This window comes from Perissodus microlepis, chromosome 10 (assembly GCF_051167445.1).
Source record: "Perissodus microlepis isolate ML-2025 ecotype Zambia chromosome 10, ASM5116744v1, whole genome shotgun sequence".
Taxonomy (NCBI): Eukaryota; Metazoa; Chordata; class Actinopteri; order Cichliformes; family Cichlidae; genus Perissodus; species Perissodus microlepis.
In genome coordinates, this window is record NC_140470.1 from 7,977,086 (window position 1) to 8,003,532 (window position 26,447).

The following is a 26,447-nucleotide window of genomic DNA, read 5'->3' on the forward strand; positions in this document are numbered from 1 at the left end:
GATAGCACAGCTATTGTACTCAGTACTTGCGTGTTTACATGCATGTAATTTGCAGTGTTTCCCTTTTTTCCCCCCCTTGAAGTGTATTAACCATTACGGTCTGTCCAGAACCCCACCCAGCAAACAAGCTGACAACAGCGAATCATCATCAAGTACATTAAGACACTTAGATTATGATAACTCACTGTTTTCTACAGCATCTATATAAATTAAAGCATACATGTACAGAACCCAAACATATGTGAAACAAGCTGGAAGGTGAGATGAAGCTGTTTTAGCAGACAGACGACTGTGAGTACTGATGTCTTGCAAAGGCTTTGTGCTCGGCCACAATCGCAGACTTATTGTGCCCTCAGGAGCTATAAAGCATCAAATAATCGCTCAGCATGCTTACAATAGCTCCTACTTTCTCTTTCCCTTTAATTAGACTGCTGTTTGACCAAAACGTCTGCCAACAATAGGACTGTAATAACAACTTGCACGGGGGCTGACCCACCCATCAGTTTTGTCTCAGACTTGCACAGCAGCTTTTCTGGCTCTGCAGTGGCAGATGAGCGTGATATAGGAGCTTGTTTCCTGACTCTGCCACTCCAAACCAGAGGGGCAATAGAAAGCGAAGGGTGCACAGTGAAAGCCGCCTCTTCAAACTGACCATTAATTATGTAGCCCGAAGAGGCCGAGGACAAATTACAACTTGCTGACGCTATACTAAAGAGCCAATTAGTGTTGAGGGATTACCTCTTTGACCTTAGTCCACAGCAGGGAGGAGAGGGACTGCAAAGTGTGTGTGGATGTATTGATGACACTAAACCTCACTAACCTTTATCAGAGCACAACACGAGCATGACAGAGAGACACCTGAATGCGGCGTTTTTTCTGGTCCCTTGGTTCAGTTTTCCATCCTGGAGGTGCACACGGTGTGACATGTCAGTCAGTGTCTCTCAGACACTGGGCCTGTAATCAGGGGCTGAAGCAGCCTGACCTTTCATCAGACGTATGAAGCTCAATGCATCCTATGACAATAAAATTTTCTCTGCCCACCACAGGACTTAGTCACGTGGGTTACATGCTGTGGTGCAGTTTACTCACCACGGTGGCCATAAGTGATGCCCTATGCAGTATGTAACACCAAAGATGCAGGACATATGCGTGCATCCATGAAAGCAGAAATCTCTGTGGGTGCAGTGCCAAGAAGAAGGAAAAGGGCAAATAACAGCGGATCACCCTTTTAGAGAGATCCTCCTTTAAATCCTAATGACTCAACTTAACATCAGAGATAAGATAGTGTTAAACTCATCTGCTTCTCTTTTTTCTCATTTGATCGTTGCATAAGAAAAACAAAAGTATTTTTTTTTCTCATTTAAATCAAAAACTAAAAAAAAGATTGGTACAAGTTAACAAATATTGATGAGATGTGCAAACAGGAATTACCTCATGTCTCTACTTTACGGAAGTAGTCGCAGTTGTTCTCAAAGTAAACATTTTTAAGGCGAACTGCCTAACTAATGGTCCAGTACTAAACCCGATTACAGGCCACGCGCATGTCGCACATGGAGAATATGCAAAGGCACGAAGGGACCACAGCTCTAACCCTATGCCACAGACTGAAACACACCTAGCAGCCAAATCTTCTTAATGCATTCCTGATACTTGCAAATAATCACACGGTGTTGCTAAGCCCTCTGTGAGAGCAGATCATAAGATCCCATAGTTAAATCCACACCAGTAGGAATGAGGCTCTATTAAGGGGTATTAATGTTGTACTGAACTGAATTAAGATTTGCAGTTTAGTTTATTGTTCTTCACAAGAATATTTAAGAGGGAAATATTATTCGTGTGACAGCTAAAGACACTTATTACTTGGTACATTGTCTGTACCAAGTAACAAGTGTCTCTCTAGATCAAACTACAGCCATAGAGAGGTAGTGACATTGTTATGTTATCAGTGTGTGGGCGCAGCAGAGAGTAAACTTCCTGAAGACGCAGCCCAGTGGTTTTGTTTCGATTTTTAATCCCCGTGTTAAAAGATTTCCAGGAAACTCCTTTTTTTCAATGAGCGAGAAAACTGTGGCATCAACGAATGCTACAAGAGAGCGTCTTTAAACATGCTCCCCACTGCCCGAAGATGTCAAAACAGTCTAAACAATTTGAGCCGGGCAGCCTGTGTTCAGGAGCAGCATTTTATCAGACAGATTGTCAGTTTTATCTCATTAAGTCAGCTGTTTCCATCACAAGAAGATCTGCTGAGCGTGTTTCACCAACATACGCACCATGAGGCTGTCAAGCACCAGTTCTCATAAGAAAAGAAGAGGCAGTGTGGGGTGGGGTTGGGTGGGGGAATCAAAGTTCACTGAGTACCACTGTCCTTGTGAAATAGAACTATTGATCTGACAGCTCATCCAATAATTCACTATTTATCACTGTGACAGCTGGGTTTATTTTTAGCAGTTATTATCACCTGTGCTTTCTCATACTTGGTCAAGCCAGAGTTACGTGCCATTAGACTCACCCCCAAACCCCAGGGACGCACAGTCAGTTACATCTGTAACTGTAATTCCTATCAGAAGGCTGAGAGTGATAAAAGAACTGCTTTTTTGGAGGCTGCAGCCAGTCCCCCTGTATAGCTTTAGCATACTGGCACACAAACACAGTGATTACAGAGGTAAATCTCTAATCCCACTGGGGTTAATAGGCTCCTTAAACTAGGTATTAAGGGAGCGTGTTAGCACTAGGCTTCCTGGAACCAGTTAAAGCCGCTGGGAGCACAACAACATAAAAATAAAAAAATGAATGGGCAAGCATAAAAACAGTGCAGGCTGTGAAAATACATACAGGTATAAATCCAGTGTGTCTGTAAGACTGGGTGCTTTGCTTCATTGCTTCCATTACTGCTGTGCCACAGCGATTTCATATCCCCACTGAGATGACAGGAGGAGTAATGTGCCATTACAGTCCGGCACATCACTCATGGCAGGAAAATAAAACAAAAAAAAGAAAAGAAATAGCTACCGAACCTGAGGGCAGACTAACCAATACTGCATACATGTAATATGAAAGGGGGGACGGGGGTGGGGGGGCTGTCATAAAAACCGGACGAGTGAAACACTCAAATGAAACCGTCAGACAAAGATGCAGAGAAGAGCAGGGTGTGAAAGTGAGTGGGGCTCGTCTTGTGTCTGAGAGAGGTCTCCGGCCTGTGATCCCTACCGGATAGCCTTCTGTTTTCTTCTGGCACCACTTCAGTAGAGCATTTCTCTTAGATCCTCCGTACTCCCGCGCCAGTGCAGCCAAGGGGTCCTTTCTTTCCACACTGTCACAAGGGAAACACGAACCACAATCACATAGAGATTTTTTGGGTGGAAGGGGGGAGCAAATTTGCAGTAAGTCATCGAGGGGATAAGTAACCATGCAAACTTGAGTGCATATGGTGATCACAGCAAAAGGCTTTGTTCAATTATTTAAGTCCCCCCAAAATTTCTATATAAAAGGTAATTCAAGTGGTCCTGATCTAATAACACACAACTTATTTCTGATTTCTCACATGCATGCTTTCGGAAGCTAAAAAACTTCCATTACTCTTTTTTTTCTTCTTTAGACTCTGGTGTTTTAGTTCAGGAAGGTTACAGAGGTTGGCCATCTTTAAATAACATAAAGGGCTCATAAATATTAACTTTAGAGCTAAAAATGAGCCTGCCTCCATGATCACAGTGTACAATGACCTGCACAACATACCATTATTGAAAAACTAGATCCATTTCAGTCCTGAAAAATTTGAATAAACCCTTTTTAAAAAACAAAAACAAACTCTTAATGCTCTCTTTAAAAATAAAATATAATACTCTCTATTCCTACATAGCTTTTCCAAATGTTCCCTGTTTGAAAACTCCCTTCTGAATTCCAGGGCTTCGAATTATCATTACAAGACTGAAGCTTCTTTGGTTTGCTTGTGTATTTGTGTTGGAGTTAAGAGTTGGCTCAAGATTACTTTGGCGTGAATCCAGCATCCACTCTGACTTTAAGTGTTGGGATGTAAACCATTAGCAAAGTTTTTTTAGTGGCATCTGTTTTACTTTTCATCCATCAAATATTGGCAAACAGTACACTCAATGCATTTCTCTAAAACCCCCCAAAATTGTCCAACAGATTGGATAAATGCCTATCTGCAGTATTATTCAAAGGGGCTTCTCCCAAGGGTTTGTGCTGGAGCTGAGGCCATGGGAAGACCATGAGACACGGTCATTGCTGTGAGCATAGTAAATATTTCATACGTCATCGCTGCTCTGCTGCTGAATTCATTATTTCTCCGTTTGAGGCACCATAATGCCAGAAGGAGCAAGATGCTATCCAAACATATATTGCAGTGCGGAGAGTATCTGCATTTATCATCAGTGATACAGCAGCTTTATCATGAGCCTTTAAAATACCAAATATGGAAGGAGACAGCCCCCTAATCTCCTCTTCCAGAAAGTCTACAACTCCTTCACGCACATTTACATTAATGTCAAGAGTGAATAGATGGTAAGAAAATATAGACTGCACTAGGGAAAAGGAAGGCCAATTATCTGTGTGGCTGTGTGGAAAATTTATTCTTGGTAGCACAAACAATACTGTAAAAATACAGCTGTGTGCAAAGTGCAGAGAGCTGAACAGTCATGACAGCAGACAAGGATGTGGAGAGGCTGGACTGACAGGTTTCTGAGTTTCAACATAAATGATGAGTGCTGTTTATTAATGTCAACTGTATGCTGACTGAAGCTAAGGGTGTTGTCCAGTGTGCTGGCCAAGTATTTCGCCTCTGTCAGTGCGCCCCAGGGCGGCTGTGGCTACAATGTAGCTTGCCATCACCAGTGTGTGAATGGGTGGATAACTGGTTGTGTAAAGCGCTTTGGGGTCCTTAGGGACTAGTAAAAGTGCTATACAAATACAGGCCATTTACCATTTATTTCATTGCTTTAACTAACTTTGCTGTTTCGAAGTTGCCACCATTTACATCAGATGCAATCACAAGTGTACACAGACACGAGCTGTCCGTGCATGAAAACGATCACTAGCAAGAAGAGTATAAAAACATGTTTGTTCACCATTTGCCTCTCTTCCCATTCTGATAAGCCAACACTCCATCTACTGTGTGCAGGCCATCGGTGTCCAATCAGGAATGCTGGACATAAAATTTGGGAAACTAACAGAGAAAGCTTTAACTAGCGATATCAAGAGGGAGTATGCAAGTTTAAAAAGCAGAAATACAACAGCACCCATTATATCTGTAACCACCACCAGTTTTAGAGTCATGCAGCCTATTTTAAAGCTACATTTAAAAATAAATAAACTTTGTTTTGTTAACTGCTTGTGAAGATTTGTCATCACAGCAAAGGCCTTCTTTAAAAACAAAATCAGCTTTAAAGCTTCAGTGAGAGATCAACTTATTCACATTTTTGCTTTGTCACAGTATTGGGAAGCATAAACCCAGAACAAATCCAGACATGTAGTTTTCATGTGGTGAAATCATAGTCAAATATGTTAGCTCCTCCTAAGCTAAAAAAAAAAAAGAAAAAAAAAAAGAATTTTTTCAGGTATGATTAAATCACCAGCTCCAGTTCAAAGTAACAGGTTTGTCTCAGAGTGAAGTGCTATTTAAAAATAAATAAACAAACTCACCTGAGCTTGCTGCTTCCTCGGTTGTAGCTGAAGGATGGCGTGCGGCTGTTGAGGGAGGCAGAGGTTTTGATTACAGACTCCAGTGACGGGCTTTTCCTCATAAGGCTGTTAGGTTTCAGGTCTTCCCTGCAGCTCGCCAATTTGTCTGTGGGAATTAAAACAACACACAGGAGAATGAAAAGAAAGTTAGAAATGGAGGGATCAAAATATAAAGTACATTTGACAAATCACATGTGCAGTTGTGAAGCAGGAAAATATAGCAGAGCATGAAAGGCAATGGGACAAATAGAAATTAATTGTATTCTGCTTTAAGACTTCTAGCGTTCTGCAGTTATGGAAAGTCACATTATCCTCCAAGGTGTCTATGTTGCTAAACTACTGATGTACCCACTGTGTACAAAATAATACTTGAATTCTAATGAGCAGTAAAATCTAAATAATCTGGATTTACTGCAATAAAACATTTTTAAAAAAATCCCATATCCAATTAAAGTAATCCTGTGATTCTAAAGTCACTGTGTTTTTCAAATGACTCCTCAGAGATGGAGCAAGAAGACCTACTGAATGTAGATGCTGACATTTTAAGAGCCATGCACAAAATTTACAGCATTTGGTTGCCAAGGAGAAAAATCATAAAATTTTCCACCAAACTGGCAGCAGTCGGATGTTTGCATGTCTTTAATACCATTCATTTAGTGCTCATTGAAGACTCATAGTGGACTTTGGCTGTCAGTCTGTTGACCTAAAAGCCACCATTTGTTCCTGTGTGACAGTTAAAGGAAGTATGGATATTTGATAGCAAATTTATACCATTACAACATGCCCAAATCCCTTCTGTGTTACATACCATGAGGATGGGAGAATTCTCCGTGATTAATTCTTTTTTCCAGTGTCTTTGATAGTGGCTTTATGTGCGAGTGTCTCTAAAATGAGAATGAAACAGTCATCTGAAACAGTTGCACTCACAGGAAGTCTGTATTTAAAGGGAATTTCAAAGGGAAACAGGGTGTATACCTGGATGGGGGATACAGCAGCAGCAGGTGCAGTGCGCACAGGGATCCCACTCAGTGGGCTTCTTGAGGAGGAATGCATTTGAACCGTGTGACCTGGCCCATCTGAAACACCAAGTCATGTAACCACTGAGTTCAAAAGTGCTCTGTAAAGCCTGCATTTATAGAAGCAAAGAATAACCTTTTTCATGTTAGTAGAGGATAAAATAATGTCAGCAGCAATTTAAATATGGGGAAAAAAATGGCAGAAATCCAAAAAGTGAAGGTTGAGTCACCATGAACATCAGAAATCAAATACTGAAGTGTTTACAAAGATTAAACAAATGTCCCAGCCCACTGTCCACTTTTTTTTTTTTTTTTTTTTAAACAGTTTTAAACAGTTGGACTCCTAGTCTTCTTTTCATTTTTGATATTTGAGAAATTAATAGTATATTTTACTCAGTTTTGGTACATTTCCCCCAACAATTTATTTTGAAGTTTAGCTTGTTTCATAAAAAAAAGAAAAAGAAAAAAGAATAGCCTTGGTTGATTAAATAAAACCAGTAAAACTGTCCTAATGTATGCAGCTCTACATAATGTTCATGTCAAGCTGCTTAATAAATGAAACAAGAGGCACCATCTCCATAATGCATGACTAAAGTTTCTAAATGAAAATGCCTCCTATCAGTAGAAGATATATCCAGCATGTCATTTTTGATTTTACTGAGACACACAAGGAAACCCTCCGACCTGTCTGAGGCCAGCTTAGCCAGGACCGTCCAGCCCAATCGCACAAGTTGCAGAGAAAAGCCAAATATCCATAGACCTCTCAGCAGCTGTTCTGCTCTACAGTTACACTGTGTAATGGGATGCCCTGAAAGTGTGTGTCTGTGTGCTGAGGTGCTCGTGCTCACTTTGTCCAACAGTATCAAAGGACTTAATGAGGGATTTGACAGTAGCTCCAGGCTCTGTGTTGGAATCTCCACTGGCGTCGGCAGGCGTGGCTGGGATCATGGAGATGCCGCACCAGTGACGGCCGTTATCCGAGTCAGACACTCTCACCTCTTCACCTTGGGACCTGGCAGACACAATGAACAGGATTGCTGTGTGGACACACAGGTAGCACAAACACTAGAGGGAGGAGAAACTGCAAATTGTGACCTGGTGAATTTCAAAACCCTGAATTTAGAACTTATCTTATGAGATAACCCATTGACCAGTGAGAAAGGGGAGACTGCACGTTTTAAAAATAGGGTGTTTGCTCAGTGTATCAACAAGATCATGTGATCAGCTTGAACTGAAGAACTGTCAATAACTGATGACTAGCTGGAGACAAAAAGAGTTTGGAAAACCTTAATCTGAGCAGTAGAGACGCTTTCTGCCGTTGTACCTGGTGAACATTGGACAAAAGGCTACAGCGTGAGGGTCTGCAGCCTCTTTACAGACAAGAGGAGACAGAAATGACAAACAAGTTCTTAACTCACTTTCAAAAAAAAAAAAAAAAAAAAAAAAAAGTAGACTGACAGAGAAAGACGACTGCAGTTAGACTGGTGTCATTTAATTTATTCATTTGCCTGATGAACAGCAGTCAGACATAATAACACACGTCTAAGTTCACAAGCATAAAACCAGTCACGAGTCTTTCTAGACAGAATAAATTAACAGGACATTCATGAATTGTTCATCAAAAGAAAATGATCCATCACATTGTTAGTAGCTCATCTTTCTTTAGAAGGTCGGGTTTTTTGAGTGAATCCAAATGCTTACATTTTGAGCACCAGTACCTTTACCTTGGGATTAAAATATGGCTTTTAAAAATTGTAACCTGAGATCCTGCAACCGTATGACCGTATACTACCACAGTATGCAATATTCTATTGAAGTTTTTGTTGAACAATGAAATAAACCTTTCAAAATTATATCACAGTACTTGAGTGACACATTAAGAAGGATGTTAAAGAAATCTCAGAGTCCCATTATAACATGATTTTTTTTTTTTTTTAGAGTAACCTCAGAGGCTCAGATAAAAAGTGTGTGTTTAACTCTACATCATCTTATGCAGCTAAAAAGTTGAATTAAAGAAAATGAGTTCAGCTCATAATTTAAAAGTGGTGTCTTGTGTGAAATAAAACAATCATTTTAGGAACATGTAACAGTCTTCTTGGTCTAAGGGTTAAAATGGCATGTTTCAGTAGAGCAAAAAGTGGCTTGGAGGAACAGCTGTTTGCGTTTGTGGCAGTTCCAATGTTGCCAGTATAATATTAAGAAGACATTTAGAAGAAATATCGCAATCATTAAAAACAGGCAAATAGAAACAGTGCAGAGGATACCTGTGTGCTGAGATAACAGAAATTTAAAGTTATTATGTGTTCTACAGTGCCATCAAATGGCTAAATAGGAAACTGCATTTTAGACCAATCAGAGGAATCAAGAGTCAAGTAAACAAGTGACAACAATCTGACTAATATAGAGCTAGTAAGCAGAATATATTAGGTCCAGAACTATATACTGTATGACTATCACTGGACTTTTGTTCTGTTTTGTTGCTTTGGCCTTGCGATGTGTATTTTCTGAAGTTATGAGTTTGTCTTTGTTCTGGCAGTGTTTGGGAAACGCAAGTCTCTGAGCTTTGCTACTCTCTGAACATTTACCCATATTTTCATACCGCTACCAGTTTTTTCAGTGTTCTTTCTGTAACACTTCATCTGTTCAACTTTCTGAAAGGCACAAAGCAGCTTCACACATTATTATAAACAAACAAACAAAAAATACAAGTCTCTCACTCCTGGAATCTCAAACACAAGAGAATTACAAAAATAAAGGGTACATTCATTGAGAAACAAAAATACAGTATTTTTAAAAGGTCATGAAGACATGAAGAGAGATAGAAGCCGGTCTGTGTCACAAGAATTCGTCTGTGGTTACAGAGGTCACAGTGGCTTACAATTAAACCATTTTACCACATTACATGTTTAATGTCATATTAAGTGCAACAATAACACTGTCTTCACGTGGTGCTGAGGTGAGAGATGCTTCTTTAGTGCCCTTCTACTGCCGTCTTGGTCTCAAAAGTGGCCCCGGAACTTATTCTGGAGAGAAAAGAAGAAAGGACATGAACTGCAGTGTAACAGCTAATGTTTACACAATGACCTTGTTTTCTTCTCAGCATTATTATTTTCAAAGCCAGACCTGTGGGCGCTTGCAGACTTCTAAAATCTCTGCTCCATGCATACCTCAAAGGATTAATACAGTCACTCAGAATCAAATTTCAATAAAATCACCCTGTGATGAAATGTATCTGCAGCAGATGATGCATTGCATGAGTTTAATCCAGTCATGCCGTGCAGACCATCCTGCTATACAACCAAAAAACAATTAAGAGTGTTATTCATTTAAAGGACAGCAGGTGGCACCAGATACATCTTCTCGAACCAAAGGTTGAAAAAAGAAAAAAAGAAATCAGGCAAAGCAAACCAAAAAGGGTATGATACCCCTGAGGGTGCAGTCAGCCAGCACACAGAAAGACAGACAGAGTCAGACAGGCTGAAGCGGCAACACGAAGCCAAACATAGATAGGAAGGTCAGTGAGCATCAGCAGCACACAGGGCAGGGAGAGGCAGGCTGGCTGAGAGAGCACTGCAGGGCAGGAAACTCACCTGGGCTTTACACAGGGAGGCTTGTCAGAGGGACTTCTTTGATAGAGTCATCACAGGGAACTGCTGGAGGTGGGGAGCGGACGCAGCGTAACAGCTAATCTTGGGGAGAGTTTGCTGATTTAGCCGTGGTCTAAAGCCACTACTATATTCTCAAGTACTGCATGAAATCTGAAGAAAAGACATATCTGGTTTTTAAACCAAATATTACGGTTTCTTAAGTGGTAAAACTACTGGTGAGCAGTTTAATAATTAATAGTAATAAAAAAGGTTTTTTTTAATATAAATTAATTAAATTAATAAAAATTTGTTTCGCTACCTGAAAGGATTATACCATGGCCAGCCACAAATATAAAGAGAGTGCTGTACAGTCACAAATCTAAGCAGACTTTGCCACAGAAGTATTTGACCTGGCTTGATAATGAAAGAAGACAAGACTGTCAAAAACACTATGGTATATGCACACTAAAACACACTTATATAATAACACACGATCCAACGCAATGCTCATCAACAACAATGCTGCACTGACATATTCCGATCGCACTATGTGAAGTCTTGAATAGTGTGACAGATTGGTGGGATATTTGCTGTAAAAAACTAATCACAGATTCTGCTCTGACCATGAAGCAGATCTGCCACCATTTATTTAAAAAAAATAAAATTTTATATTATTCATATTGTCCTATCAATACTGCTGAAGTTTGCTGCATTTTGAGTGTCAGGAATAAACGTTACCAGAGGGTAAGTGTGGAAGAGGGAGACGGAGAGGGCAGCAGCTTAAAAGGAATAGAATACACAGAGGGAAATACCACAGGAGACGGCTCATTTACCAACAGAGTCTGCCAAATCCCGGGAACCTAGACTCAAAAGCACCAAGGTTTGGATCTTGTGAAACATCATAAACTAAATTGTATCTATACTAAATGTAGATATGTCTAAATAGATTATTGGGTGGTATTCTTATTCATTAAGCATGTATAAAACACAGATAATAAGAGATATGGCAGGACTCTGGCAGGTATATCATAACTACATTTGTACAGGGAGAAAAGAACTGCAGCCCAATGCTAAAAAAGGGGAAACTGGTGGAGGGAGAGGAACTGAAAAATATGGGGAAGATAGTACCTGACTCCCTGCAGGGCCTCAAGGTCTGCAGAAAGCTTTGCATTACGATCCTGCTCCTCCTGCAGCTCCCTCCTGAGTGTGCGCAGCTCCTGTTGAGCTTCCACCTTGATATCATTCGCTACGACCACAGCCGTCTGGAGGTCTGCCTGAAAACGACGCCACTCCTCCTTTTCATCCTGAAGGCACAAACATGCAGAATCATATACATGTTATTCATTCTGACAGAAAATGACTCAAAGACATTTGAATTTAGTTGAAATGGAAGAATGACTGGTCCTTATATAAAAGGAAACAAGAGATATTACATGCATTTTTTATATTCTTGTGAATATTCAATCCACCAATTACTGGAAAAACTAACAACGCATCAGTGAAATTTTGCTTAGTTATTTCAAACTAGAATTGAGTATGAAAATTCACTTCAAGACATAAAAAAAAGAAAAAAAAAATCTGATCTCTGATCTCAACATCAAAAATCAAAAGGTAGACACAACAACTTTTTGGCTTCCTCCCGGGAACAAACACTGGGGAAAAAAATAAATAAATAAAAAAAATAAAATAGGACTTCCCTTACCACTGAGGTAGAAATCAAAAACATCTAAGCACCCAGTTGATGACACCCAGTTATAACTCTCCTGCAGGCCTGATTCCTCCTTCCCTCCTTCTTCTCTTACAGAATGCTCATCAGAGTTAAAGTCCTGGCTCCACTCTAATTTTCTTGAGCTCAATGAGGATAAAACTGAAATCCTTATCGGCACTAAATCCAACCCTACTAAAGGCAAATCATTTCACTCTCACTATTGATAACTCCACAGATTTCCCTTCACTTCAGGTTAAGAGCCTTGGTGTCATCTTAGACAGCTCACTATCCACTAAATCTCACATCAATGATCTCACCCGTTCTGCCCATTTCCGTCTACGCAACATTAACCGGTTACGTCCTTCTCTTTCCACCCAGTCTGCGTCCATAGTCTGCGTCTTGTCCACAATCTCGTTACCTCTGGTATTGACTATTGCAGCAGTCCCCAACCTTTTTTGCGCCACGGACCGGTTTATGCCCGACAATATTTTCACGGACCGGCCTTTAAGGTGTCGCGGATAAATACAACAAAATAAAACTAGTACCGGTACCAGAAAAAAGAAAATTTATTCATAACACACGTGAAAAGACCCAGGAAAACCGAGTAAACGATAAAAACAATAACAAAATAACGCTGAAAACCGATAAAAACCCTGAAAACTATACATTTCACACCTGAGCCTCAACTCTCGCGGCCCGGTACCAAACGACTCACGGACCGGTACCGGTCCGAGGCCCAGGGGTTGGGGACCGCTGGACTATTGTAATTCTCTCTTGGATGGTCTCCCCCAAAAAAATCCCTCCATAAGCTTCAACTGGTTCAAAACTCCGGACCAGAACACAGAACCCCCCTCCGACCAGCACACAAACCCTAACCTTCAGGAACTTCACTGGCTCCCTATGACATTCCGAATAGTATACAATCTTCTTCTGCTTACCTTCAAGGCCCTTCATAACCTTGATCCTCCCAACCTTTCTGACCTGTTAAGCACTACCTCTTCTGCCTGCTCACTTCGATCTTCTTCTATCCAGCTTGCTGTGCCTTCTTTCTGCCTCTGCACCATGGGAAGCAGAGCTTTCAGTTGCTCTGCTCCCAGACTGTGGAACTCTCTACCCCCAAATATAAGAAACACTGGTTCTCTCCCCCAGTTTAAATCCCAACTCAAAACCTATCTTTCTTTTCAAATCTGCATATTCACTGTGAACTTACTGTTTATTTTATCATGTGTTTTTTCTGGGGTTTTTTTAAATTGTTCTTCGTTTTGTCATTGTTCTACTATGCGTTTTATTCTATTGTTAAATGTCCATGGGTGTCTTGAAATGCGCTTTTATAGAAAAATGTATTGTTATTGTTATTATTTCTTATCATTATCATTATCATCGTTATCATTATTATCATCACCATTATTATCATTGTTATTATTGTACTTTATAGATTTTTTTTTTTTTTTTGTTTATGTAGTCTCTGCATTACACCAAATTTTGTTTTCTACTAGAATACTGACTTTCCTCAGGATTTGATAAAAATTTCAACAGTTTTAGTATTTTGTAAGACCACCAACAATCAGCAGCCACACAGCACAAGCTGAAGATTATGATAATGATTATCACCATTAGATCCACCAAGTCTTGATCTGCCACACTTGATGTCTTTTTTAAATCTATAAATGTCCATTTTAAAGCGTTGGTGGCTGTAGCTCAGGAGACAGTACAGGTCTGCTAATTGGAAGTTTTCATGAATTTGTGTGAAAGCATGTGAATGAGACATGTTGTAGAAAGTGCACTGAGTGCTCAACTACAGTAGAAATGCTGTACTATATAAGAACCAGTTCATTAAAACTAAACTGATGGAAGAAGCTGCCTGTCTCAGGACCCCATCTGCATATTCTAAAATGCTACTGGAACAATGTTTAGTGGAAAGAAGACTTATTGGTCTCTTTGGCAAAAAAAAAAAAAAAAAAAAACACAAGGAAAAACTGAAAACATCACCATGAACTTAATGTGTCACTCCACCCAAAATTTCTTCCTTGTAGGAATTCAAGGACAACTGTAAAAGAATGGCTACGGTTATGTGAACTAAGCTGTAAGTGCATAACTCTGTGACAATTATCACAATAATATGGATGCTTGCATGGCTTACAAATGAAAGAGAAACAACATACTGTAAACGAAAGATGTTATATGGTATACACTAAACAAAAGGGCTGTCCTCTGAGCGTGTCACATTACATGCCACATAATTAGAGAGCTACCAAGATGTGAACTTTTAAAACTCAGTACATCAGGTCTGCACACTTCTTACCTTCATTTGTCTACTCATAACTTTCAGTTGCCGCTCTGCTTCAGCCTTCTGCTCCTCCAGCTTTTTGACCAGATCTGCAATGGTAAATTCAAGGTCTTTGAGAACTTCTGCCTAAACACTACCATCGCTGAGGTCTAGCTTACCGTAGGTTTAATAAATAAGCATTCACTAATAGCAGCACAGTTTTCAGTATTGTGGAGCGCAACCAACTTACAGCTTAACATCTATTATATAAGTAGTAGTGTCTAGCAATAGCAATATCAGACTAAATCCAGAATTTGTAAAAGTCTGTCAAAACACAGTGTGTCCAGCCATATGGAATCAGCCAGCTGCAGTAATGCAAAGTCAATGACAGATGAGTTACAGCATGAACTCACATTGCATGGCGCTTTTATACACTCTCAGTTGCTAGTTTATGAGCTTTCATTAATGCAGTCTATTCCAGTGCTCATTCAATAAATCTTACCTTTATGAATCTAAAGCTCAGTGTTTGTTAAAACTGTTTAAAGATGTGATGTTTCACCACTGTGGACACGTTTCTAATATTTTATGAGCATTTATGAGGACTTCAAGTTATGACTCCACAAAACATTAGAGAATAGCAGGGACCTGAACCCCTATTTATATTAACTTACTTTCCATGTCCAGGACAGCCTGGTTGGTGTGACAGTTAACAGCCCTCTGCTGCTCCACCTGGTCCTCCAGCTCAAATATGGTCTCCTTCATCTCCTTCACCTGGTTCTCAGCCTGGATTCCCGCTTCCTCCAGGGAAGCCACTTTGTTACATAGCTCCAGTTCTCTCTTTTCAGCCCGCTCCTGAAGCTGCTGGCATTTTGCCTCCACCTGTGTACATGTAAACATACAAGAGTTTACAGTGACTTTAAGACATCATTGTGCAAAACAGACATGTGGTTAAGTTGCCTTTGGTTAAAGAAAGAATAATAATGGATTTCACTGTATATATCTCAGGATATTAAATAAAAGGTACTTGCTTCATTTTTTACCACAACTCCTCAATCGTTGTGATTAATAAAACAAACAACAAAGTTGTGTCTGACATCAATAATTTGGCATTCAGCGAAATGAGTGACATGAAAGATGGCACCAACTCTGACTAGTTCTGACTACATCATGGTGTTTTTTGCTCCACTGAAAGCTTTAGTCAAAGTTCTACTATGATTGCTGCTTTGAGAAATGACTTTGTAAAGTCAGTCTTTGACAGAACAAGATACTAAAACGAGACAGTGATGTAGTCACGCAGGTCACCCTCCAACTGACACCATGTGGCTCTAATAGATCAAGATGTTTGTAAGTGAACTTATGGAGTGGTCACACCCTGACACCCACGTGCCTGAGGAGAGTTATGTGACTCTGAGGGTCCACCCTACTGCTGGCACCACAGTCACAGCCCAGTAATGACGACATCACTAAGCTGATGGTGACACATTTCGCTTTGGAACAACAACCGCCAACATGACCCCTAACTCATACTGCCTCAGCGATTCTCGGATGTGTGGTGTTGTAGGGGAAAACCAAAATGAATACTGAGGAAACATATGAAAATCATTTAAGTGGCATTGAGTTCATGCATTGCAGTGGTGAGGTACTCAGTACCAATTTAACGGTCATGTTCACACCAGTGTGAGAGAAGTTTGTCCTCAGTCACACTCAAGAGAAAAATCACATGGCTTTTCCTTTCAGTCAAATTTTTAATCATTAAGATTCAAGACTCTTAATTATGAAAGCAAAACAAATTTATAGCAATAAGAAGTTCTGTACTTCTCAAGTACAATATATGCACAAGATTATAAGATATTACGGACAACTATGGCTGCTGTGTTTTGCAATTCTATACACAACTTACAGTAAGAGCGGATGAACAAATTGCTGTTTTGGTCACAGCAAGTCATAATTTACATCACAGGACCACTTTAAAAACAGTCCACAGGATCCATACTAAAACTGTACGGTGGTTGAAATGATCAGCGTTGAATTTTAATACGTTTATTAAGGAGAACTTGTTATACAACTGCAATTCTTTGGCTTAATAAATCAAACATAATTAAAAGCACTTGGTTGATTACTTGTATTTATTTATTTATTTTAAAACATCTGTAACATGTTATATAAAGTGAAATTAAATTTGTGAACTGGATCATAGACTGTGCCCAAATTCAGGGGCTACATCCTTCGAAGGACCTGGCCTTCCTGGTCTATGTAGGCCGCGTAGGTTGGAAGGGCAAGGCTGTTAAATTGGATGGTCTAGCCTACGACGTGTGGTTTCTGTTACCTAGCAACCACGACATAAGCAGCTACACCTGTGGTGGATGGCATGTTCGACAGTATACGTGGTTTGTCATATTTTATTTACATTATTACATCTATGTAAGCAGTTTCCCCAGTCTACAAACATGTATGTATGCATTAGATCAGAGTATTCATTCATTCACACACAGAGTCTTCCAATTTGTTTTTATACACTATTATTTTTGTTTAGGAATTAGCATACACCTATTTCTCAGTCAAATTTGTTCATAAGGAAACATCATAAATGAAGTTCTTACTGCTCACATGCCACTCGGTTGCTTCCACTGAGTGTACTAACTACAGAGAGCCAAGATATGAATATGAATAGTTTCCAAAATGTCAAGCATATTTTCTTTATAGTGCATTTATGTGTTTAATCAACTGACCTGGTGAAGGTGCAATAAATATATTATGAATGCCAAGACGGAAAATATGTTATCAATTTTGCCCGTCTCTTACCTTAGACACGGAGGCTTGCACATGCTCAGTCTCAGCCTGCGCCTGAAGCAGCTCCTGTCTTAGTTCTGTCAGCTCCACTCCCAGCTTGTCTCTCTCAGTGTGGGCTGTCTTCAGCAGAGTCTGCAGCTCAGTGTTGTCACTGGCACTTTGCATAGCCTTCAACTCAGTCACTTTTTGCCTCTCAATGTCCACCTGTGCCTTCAGCCTGTTGTTTTCCAGTCTCAGACCCTCAGCTGTTGCCCTCTGGTCTTCTGCAGCTTGAGCTGCCTGACCTCCGGCTTCCAGCTCTCTGTCCAACTGGGCTTGCAACCTGTCTAACTCCTCTCTGAGGCAGCGCACCTGGCTCTGGGCCTCCTGGTGCTCCTCCTCCAGGGCCCGCAAGCTGCCCGTTAGTTGCTGCTGGATGTCTACTAGCTTCTCCCGTTCAAAGCGTGAACTCTCTACCAGCTCAGCATACCTCTGCTCCAGTTCGACCAGTCTAGGCCTCTGGCTACCCAGCTCCTCCTCCCTCTGGGCCTGAGCCTGAGCCTGCTCCTGAAGCCGGACAGAGAGCGTTTCATTCTTTTGGGCCAATACCTCCAGACGCTCTCTCTGCTGTTGAAGTGAGGTCTGCAGGAGTCGTTTCTCCTCAACCAGACGCTCGTTCTCAGCTGTCAGCTCCTGCACCACTTGCTGCTGGTCAGCCAGCTCCTGTATTGTTGCCTGCAGTTCCTCCGATGTGCTGTGGTGGCTCTCCTCCATCTTGTGAATCTGTTCGGTTAGGCTCTGCAAGGAGATGTCCTGACCTCTGGCACTGTTAACTGCCCCTGCTTGATCAGTGCTCCCACTGACACCACTGCTTGCTGATTCTGAGCGTGATGGGATCTTCTCAAACTCTGAGGAGTCAGGTGACGGTGACCCCTTGGTGATGTCAGAACTGGAAGATCCAGAGGTTTTGAGTGGGCTGGCAGTAGAGGGGAGACTATGCTGTTGCAGAGCTGAAGAGTCTGAGGACAGGCCATTCACCAGAGGCTTGGAGGAGGTGCTTGTGTTTGTACTACAGATAGAAGATGCCTCCAAGCTAAGCAGCTTCTCCTTCAGTGCCTGATTCTCCTCTCTGAGGGCTGCCAGCTCCCTCTGAAACTTCCCATTCTTCTCCCTCAGCTCTCCAACCAGCACAAGGGCCTCCCCCACCTGTCCTTGCTCGCGATCGGCTGCAGGTTCTTGAGGTGAAACAGAATTGGATGAGGGTGAGGAGGAAGCAGAAGAGGCTTTACCCTTACAGCGTTGCAACTCCATCCTGAGATTGCTGATCTCTAGGTCTTTAGCCTTTGCCTCAGCAAGAAGCTCCTTCACCTGGCTTTCCAGAAGACTCTTTTCTTGGCCCTCTGCATCTGCACGAGATTTGGCTGAATTACGGGTCTGTCTTGTCATGGTCGAGAGGCTGGAAGTGCTGGCACTGGAAACCAGTCTCTTTGTGGAATTGCTCTTCAGCTGGTCCCTTAGAGAGCTGCGGTCTCTTGTTATGGCAGAGGGCATTTCTCTAGGAGCAGGGATTCCAGACTTCTTGACAGTTTGTGCACCTGAAAAACACACAAAGAAGTATATAATGAAACGGTGTTTAATTATCCAGTGGCAAAACTGATTTATAAGTGTAAACAATTTTTTCCCTTCGCTTTGTCAGCTAAAAGGCCACTTTAACAGACTGTGTTGGGGACCAATTGTTATAAAGACTTCTTACATGCCAAAACAAATCTAAGCCTCTACATCTGATAGCTGCTAAAATCATAACTATAACCTTCAAACAAAACTGAGTGGCTACATAAGTAGAACCACTGAAAATTTCATAAAACCAATACAAACAATATTATTTACAAGGATCAAACTTGTTAATTGTGTTTAATAGCTAAAGTGGATCAAATACTCATTTAATTTGAAACTGAAAAATACAAAGAAACAAAAGAGTCCACTTGGACTACAAATGTAAATCCTGTGATGATACAGAGTCCAGATTTATAATTTGTGATTCATGCATCAATAAACTTGTTCTTTGTAGTATTATCATGTAGCAGGCTTCATACTGACAAGTAGAGGTTAACAGAATCAACATACCCCCATGCTAGAACCAGGAATTTGTTAACATCATGTGATGACACTAACTGAACAGACAGCGCATCGCATTCATACTTGTATTATTCAGCACATGGTCACTATCCCCTATTCACATATTGTTCTCTGTTTGGACAACAGTACATTTGCCTGACACTGTCTGTTGCTCGCTGTAACCATTCATGACCGCAGCAGAGCTTAACTGCATCAATGTGGGCCGCAGCCGCGAGGCCTTTCCAGACCCCTCTCAAATATGAAGAGTATTTACTGATGCCTCGCATGAGTTGTGTGCCGCCTGAAAACGCTGTATTGTTTGTTTTCAGATCATCAGCAAACAGCAAAGCGGACACAAGAGGCCTGCTTGTTTCAAAGGATGACAAAGGTCCCTGTGCACGTGGAGCAATCAGGCACAGAACAGTTTAAGCAGAGCACAGACAGAGACAGCACTGTCTCTCTCTCTCATACATGCAGCTTCATCATCAAGCCCCCAAAGCAAAGGCTAGACAGGCATCCTGTGAGAGGAGACGGATCATCACCCAGAGCAACATGCGCACACACTTCAAGCATAGACGCATACAAAATGGAAAAAACAAATGGACTCGTTTTGAATGGAAATCCTATACCTCCGTGGGTTTTTTTAAATACTGTGACATTGATAGGCTCCGTACACAGACTACCCCCTCATTCAATTAGGTAGGTAGGCAGAAGCTGCCAACACTGGCACAATTTCTGGGGTACAAAGCTGTTTAAGATTCCTGCAGTGAGAAGCTTTGCTTCGAAAGCAGAGTGGTAAAATCATATCAACTGTGTCAAAGTTTTCAGTGATGACCTAAAATCCTTAAACAATCAGATTTGAAAGACAATTGTAGACTATGCAAATGAAGAATAGTAGCATGGGCTCTGGACACTGTGTGTTGTCACTCCTTAAAAGATCTGCCACGTGCCTCAAATGAAGGGATGCTACGGTTTTCTTTCCAAGCTCCTTAGATGCTACAGTTTATAAATGCAGAACTTCTTATCCTGTCAGGTAAACTGAGACCCAGATCTTCACAAAGATCCAAAGAACTGCATCAACATTCACAGTTACATGTCTGCATTTCACAGATGATGAACCCATGACTGACAGAATGAGGACAGAAAGCACTCCTAAAGTCCCATGAAAGATGTTAACATAAAATAAACCCTGAATGTTTACTACATTTTACTATGCATTTCTCGAAACACCTACCAACTCATATTCTAATGATGGGTGCTAATAAAGAGAGGCTAAATAGGTCTATGTGAGAGAGAGTCTGGAGTGATTAAGATCAGGCTATTTCCTTGAGAATGACTGATGCCAAGAATGGGACTGTGGGCCAGCCGTCCATTTGCTGTCCCTTCATCTTCTGTTTTCTTCTTGCTCTTAGTGAATAAAACCCAGATGGAGCACATGAACTCACTCATCTTTAGATCACCCACCTCTTTAACCATGACATCACCACAGCTGCTTCATGTGCACAGAGAAATGACACCAGTCTCAATGCCAGCAGTTAGCACATGCAAAAAGAGACACTAAATAGCCACTAGTATACAGAGTCCGGTAGTTACAGAACCAAGCATTGGATGAAAGGCTCCATATCAGAGGTGCTTTGCACTCCAATGTATCCAAATTCTACCAATTACCATTAATTAAAACCACTTATAGTATGTTTCAGTTAGAAACATTACAGTCAACAAAAGACTGATATTTACATCTGCAATAATTTATATGTGGTGATGGTTTTGTTCCACAAGCTATCTATTCTGCTATGTGGATAAATGGAAATTCAGAGGCAGGGAGAGCAGAAGCAGGACCTCTCCAGGATCCAGGACCTCAGGAAAGTAAGAGCTGGGGTGGCAGTGGTTACAAAGTGGCTTGGAAATACATGCTGATAGAGTTTTAATAGCATGGTCTATATGAGATTTGGTAATTGGATGAGTAGCAGACTACTGATTGGCATTGAGATCAGCTTATTGTCTGGGATTTATGGCAGGTACAGAACAGGTTGAACTTCCTTAAGGTTACTGAGCATTTGGTATTACTGCTGACAGGTGACAGTATTTTTTTTTTTTAACATTTACTACTCCAGTTAGTTTGTTTCCATGACACTAGCTGGAGAATATTTATTATTTTATACTCAAACTACCATCCTAATTGGCTAAATGTGGAAGGACTCCCTGAGAAGAAAGAGTCTAAATTAGAATGTGGTCAATGATATAAAATATGATAGCTGAAGAGTTTTTACTGAGACAATACAGTTGACATGGACATGAAAAGGCACTTATAATATTATTTCCTTATAAATAACAGGGGTTTCACAAATGTTGAAGAACCAAGAAAGTAAACAAGAACTATTTAAAAAAATTAACCATCACGTTTTCTGAGAGTAAAACATACCACTTTGTTTACAGACTAATGAAAGAGAGAAAGTAGGTGTGTTAACATCACTAATTAGGTGTCTCCCATCACTAAATTCACACACCACATTACAGCAATTTGACTGTTCAGTCAAAGTGGTAATATTAACTGAGGGCATGAACTGCAGAGAAAGCACAACACAGACTGTATAGTTTTCAGGGCACATTAAAAACTTGTATTTCTAATTAATCTATTAATGTGCAAGAACTACATTTACTTTAGGGTCTTCAAAGAATAACATTTCCACTGTGGGTGTGCAAGTGCAAACCTTTCACAAATCAAAGTTAAAGCAGAGATAGTTAGCGGTTATCTTCCCTTTAATTTATTACAGTCTTTGACGTAGGTTGGCTCAGATCCAGAATCTTTTATAGCTACATCTGAGAAGAACTACTAAATCGATGAAAAGGAGTGGAATGGGCGGGTAAATGACATACTGACGACTGTACCTCCTCTAGAAAGGAATAAATCTGCATGCAGCCAATGAGACCAACTCTTATTAATAGGGAGATAAAACTACTGGGAAAAGTCAGCTTTGAACAAAAAGGAGGGAATCTTTCCCAGAGCACTTTCACTGTTATATTCAGTGTATCAGGAACCGTTTTAGCCCTCTTGTCACAAATATTAATGTGTTGATTATAGCTGCCCTGGAATTTTCATATACAAGCTATACCACCACTGTTTATACAGCAACTACAAAAACAGCATGCATGTTATTGTGGAGACTGCCCACATGAAATAAATGTGTTGTTTACATTAACTAATTATCTAACTGACTCAAACAGAATGACTTCCAGTAGCGCAAACTTAAAAAAAAAAAAAAAAAAAAAAAAAAAAAAAAAAAAGGAAAGTCATCACATTAATGCAGAGTGCAGGCTTTTTTTTTTATTTTGCTAATGAAGATAAGCTTTCAAATCACAGTAGGAGCCGTGTGGATGGACACAGTCCAGCACTGACCAGTCAACTGCAGCTCGCCTGACAGCCAGCCAGCTAAGAGGTGACAGAGTGCACAGTGAGCAGAATGCACAAAGCCTTCAATTTACAGAGCAGCAGGATCATGGGTGAAGAGTCATGGTGAAATAATGACTGCAGGTGGTCAAGTGTCAGATAGTTGGCACCTGAAATGACGCATTGGCACCGTCACCATAATAAACAAGCTTTGGAAGAGAATCTCTTACTGCCACCCAGCCATCTTCTCCTCTGGCTTTGAGGAAATGTGATGTGCAGTTTTCCAGTCAGGTGGAAGAAGAAAGGAGAGACGGAAACACAGTCTGTGTGTTTGGACTTCCTGTTGTCCCACTGACAGGACATGAAATAGGTCAACAGGCGCCCTTCAGTCAGATACCAGGACTCAGGCATTCCTTTCTTCTTACCAAAGAGGAAGATAGACAAAACTGAGGCTCCATGACTGCCACACTGACTGAGCAGAGATTAGTGTGGATGCTGAACTGTGTTACAACAGCCAGTCAACCACTAAAAACTATTAAAATTCTTTTTTTTTTAAAAACATAAACATGCTTTGGAATATAGCACAAACATGTGTTTCACAACAATTCCTTAAAATTTCCTCTTTTTTAAACTTGCTCTCATTCAAGGAGCATATTTAATGCAATAAGACAATTGATAATATCCAAATAATTGAAGCTCCTTCAAGCAAGTCTCACTACAGTCTAACACCTGTCTTAAAAAGCATTTAAGTACAAAGACAATTTGAATTGTTATCTGCATTTGGGATACCCCCCCCCCGAAAACAAAACACAACACTTTGTTCATGTTATTTTTACTGTTACTTTGAACACCAATAAATAGATATTTACCTATTTTTTAAAATTATTACTTTGTAACACCAGATTTTAAGATAGGTTTTTTTTTTGTTTTTTTTTTACCAATATCAGAAAATGCTTCTAAGTGGTTGGCGAGCTGCTCTGCCATCAGGTTTATGGCAGTGCAATTGTAAAAAGTAGACTCCATTCAAACTTTTATTACTAGGCTGAAATGAAGGCAATGAACTGCTCATTTACTCATAGACACAGAGCCTCCTGGAAAGCATCAAGCCTCCCTAGTCTCCTCTGTAAGCAGAAGTGCAGAAAAATACCCCATTAATCTGACGCCCTTGGTGTAACCTGCCAGCAGGTGACATGTTAATCAACTGTGCCAGCAACTGACCGGGCAAACCTTCCACCCAGTCTTTGAAGAAGACATAATGTGTGCCAGACTGAGCTGAGATACTCGTTTCTGCCCAAAAAGTGTACAGCTCTGTGCTTCCTCTGCAACTCAGCAGGGAGGTGCACCGTGAGAGCTGGCAAGCCAAAGAGGGACACTTGGCCTGAGTTCTTTGGCTCCTTTAATCATCTTGATTGAATCGTTGCAACTGGCCTGCATGTGAAGACTTTTAACACAGCGCCCTTATGCTGATCAACTCAGCTTTACATTACTTATAGAGCCAATACCCTACAAAGAAATCCAATAGCACAAGCCATGAGCAGGCCAACTGAGAGGGAGGATTTCTCTATGCTCCACATGGAAAATAGTTTAACACTGGACTCATAGAAGGATCATATGGCATTTTACATGCTAATGAGTTTAAGGGATCAGCCGGTGTGATGGGTAATAGGTTGTCATGAGTATTACTTGATTTAAGCTTCTGATGATTTCCATCTGAGCGTTAGTCCTTTAGAATGACTACTACAAGACTTGGGCTGAATTAATCATCTGTGATTTGCTCTCCTGGAGTAATCACAACAAGGCAATAAAGCAACATATCCTGGAATTATTAAGGAAAAAAATAGAAACTGAATTAGCAACTTTACAACTTCTAATCTTAAATTACACAGAGGAACTTTGGCATTTTCGGCTGGCCAGAATTAAATGGATAATCAAAAGAAAGGAAACTAATTTTATATAATAATGCAATACATCTACGCACAGTTCAGCTTTAATGAACTACTAATGCAAATTCAAAATATGAGCTAGCTCTAACCAAGTCTGCTGATTTTCCAGGGGACGGAAAGGACAACAATATTAGCCATGGCTCACAACGTACAATCACTCACAAACTCACCATGTTCTCAGCACCACTGAGGGTACCGAATGAGTGATCCTTGTTGTTCCATTTTCTAGTATGACCGGACACTAGGGTAGAGATTATTAACAAGATGACACCCAGTACAAAGTGACAGTTGTGTGAGCTTTCTTTGGCCTGTTGTTCTCAAGACAAAAACTGGGCTAACATTGACAGAAAGGCCAGGATTATCATTCCCAGACTGAGGATGAACCACAGCCAGCTGCTGACAGATATACAAACCACATCAAGTCAGGTTTGATTTGGTATGCATTGAACACACAATCACAGGCTTAGTGGCTTGCATGTCAGATCCAGCATTCTTGTAATGGTGTCCGTGTCATATATGTATTGTTAGTTGCTCTATCATGAATTTCAGAGTTTTATAAGCTCAGGGATGAAGGCAAAAAGAACAACAACAAAAAAGTATCAACTTTGATGTCCAGGCTACAGCCTCTGTTACACAAACAGGACATTTAGACAGCACACACGTCCCATTGCAAACACAAAGCACTACAGTATGGACGGTGTATTTACTGTACCAATTGCCAGCTGCCACGGAAAATGTGACTGGTGTAACTTCCTCACGGTGTCCTGACTATCAGAAGTTGGACAAATGTGCTTCCTCATCGTAAATCCCTGCTCTGCGTCAATTTACTCTGATATGCCATTCACATGGCACGTTATTCCGTGCCCTTCCACATTCTTTGACTTGGAGCGAAAGTCTGAAATGAAACAGAGTAAAGCTGTGTGAATCCTAAAAATTTGAGTCCATGGAGCGTTCTTCAACTTAAATATACGAAAATACATCTTCTGTGTCAGCTCACAAAGACTCATACACAAACATACAAAAAAAATGTGTGAAAACAAGAAAAGAAATTTTCAATACTGAAACAAGTCTATTTATCCACACATACACTGTAGACAGCTAAAGGTAACGACATTTTGATTGGTGTTTTAAGTCATTCCAAATTAAACATAAGAGCCCTGATGTTGCTGTACCACTAATACACTGAGTGTGGACAGAAAGAACAATGTTATTGTAATGACAACATGCCAACTGCCACATAAATATTAGGCTCCTCTACATTTTTGGCCATGTCCTCACACATTACAGCTACCTCCAAGCATTCCAATCAAAATTCTGCAGAGACCATAAATGTGTGAAATTCCCATTTTTGACCATATGAAAATCACAACAATCTATTTGACCTCATTACACAAACATGTTTTAACCTTTTTTTAAACAATTCCTGAGCTCCAAACATGTATAATTTATTGAGTTGTAGGCCCGAAAATAGACCGACTGTTATTGGACCATATTTCACAGATGATTCATCAACAGCCGACAGCTCGCTGACCACAGGTTTGGCTGCTCTCTTCGTCAGGAGAGAGGAAGCCTTGTTGCAGTAGTAGCCATCAGTGTGGTTTGCTCGTGATAACGACCCGCTTATCACTGCAGCAGACAGCTCACTCCTTAGACTTCCACTTGAGAGATAACACCATCAATCAAATCAGAACAAGTTCCTCCTGTTCCCACATTTCTTTCCATTCTTCAGGCACCAGAGCGGTTATTCTCTTTTTAAATCCCAGTCTGACAAACCTCATCTGGCCTAACTGTCAGGGTGTATCAGAAAGCTAATGGAGGAATTACAAACTTCACTGTTTTTGTCCATCAACATATTGTTGTTTAGCAGATGGTGACTGGTGACTTTATTAAGGCCTAAGTATCTTTTTTTTCTGTGCATCATTTGCCTTATACCTCTTGGCATATCTTGATGTCAAGAAAAG

At 40.6% G+C, this 26,447-nt stretch overlaps 1 protein-coding gene across 4 annotated transcripts in view; it reads right to left on the reverse strand.

The window, feature by feature from the left end:
• Window positions 1–26,447, reverse strand: part of specc1 (sperm antigen with calponin homology and coiled-coil domains 1) — a 75,926-nt gene that overhangs the window by 21,080 nt on the left and 28,399 nt on the right. For all 4 annotated transcript variants that reach the window (XM_084941727.1, XM_084941728.1, XM_084941730.1 and 1 more), the window contains 9 exons: window positions 17,074–18,635; window positions 14,943–15,150; window positions 14,308–14,381; window positions 11,426–11,601; window positions 7,559–7,722; window positions 6,670–6,770; window positions 6,503–6,578; window positions 5,656–5,800; window positions 3,208–3,310 (listed from right to left, as the gene is read on the reverse strand). In XM_084941727.1, coding sequence (XP_084797853.1) covers window positions 3,208–3,310; window positions 5,656–5,800; window positions 6,503–6,578; window positions 6,670–6,770; window positions 7,559–7,722; window positions 11,426–11,601; window positions 14,308–14,381; window positions 14,943–15,150; window positions 17,074–18,635 — 2,609 coding nt within the window. The remainder of the gene's footprint in view (window positions 1–3,207; window positions 3,311–5,655; window positions 5,801–6,502; window positions 6,579–6,669; window positions 6,771–7,558; window positions 7,723–11,425; window positions 11,602–14,307; window positions 14,382–14,942; window positions 15,151–17,073; window positions 18,636–26,447) is intronic.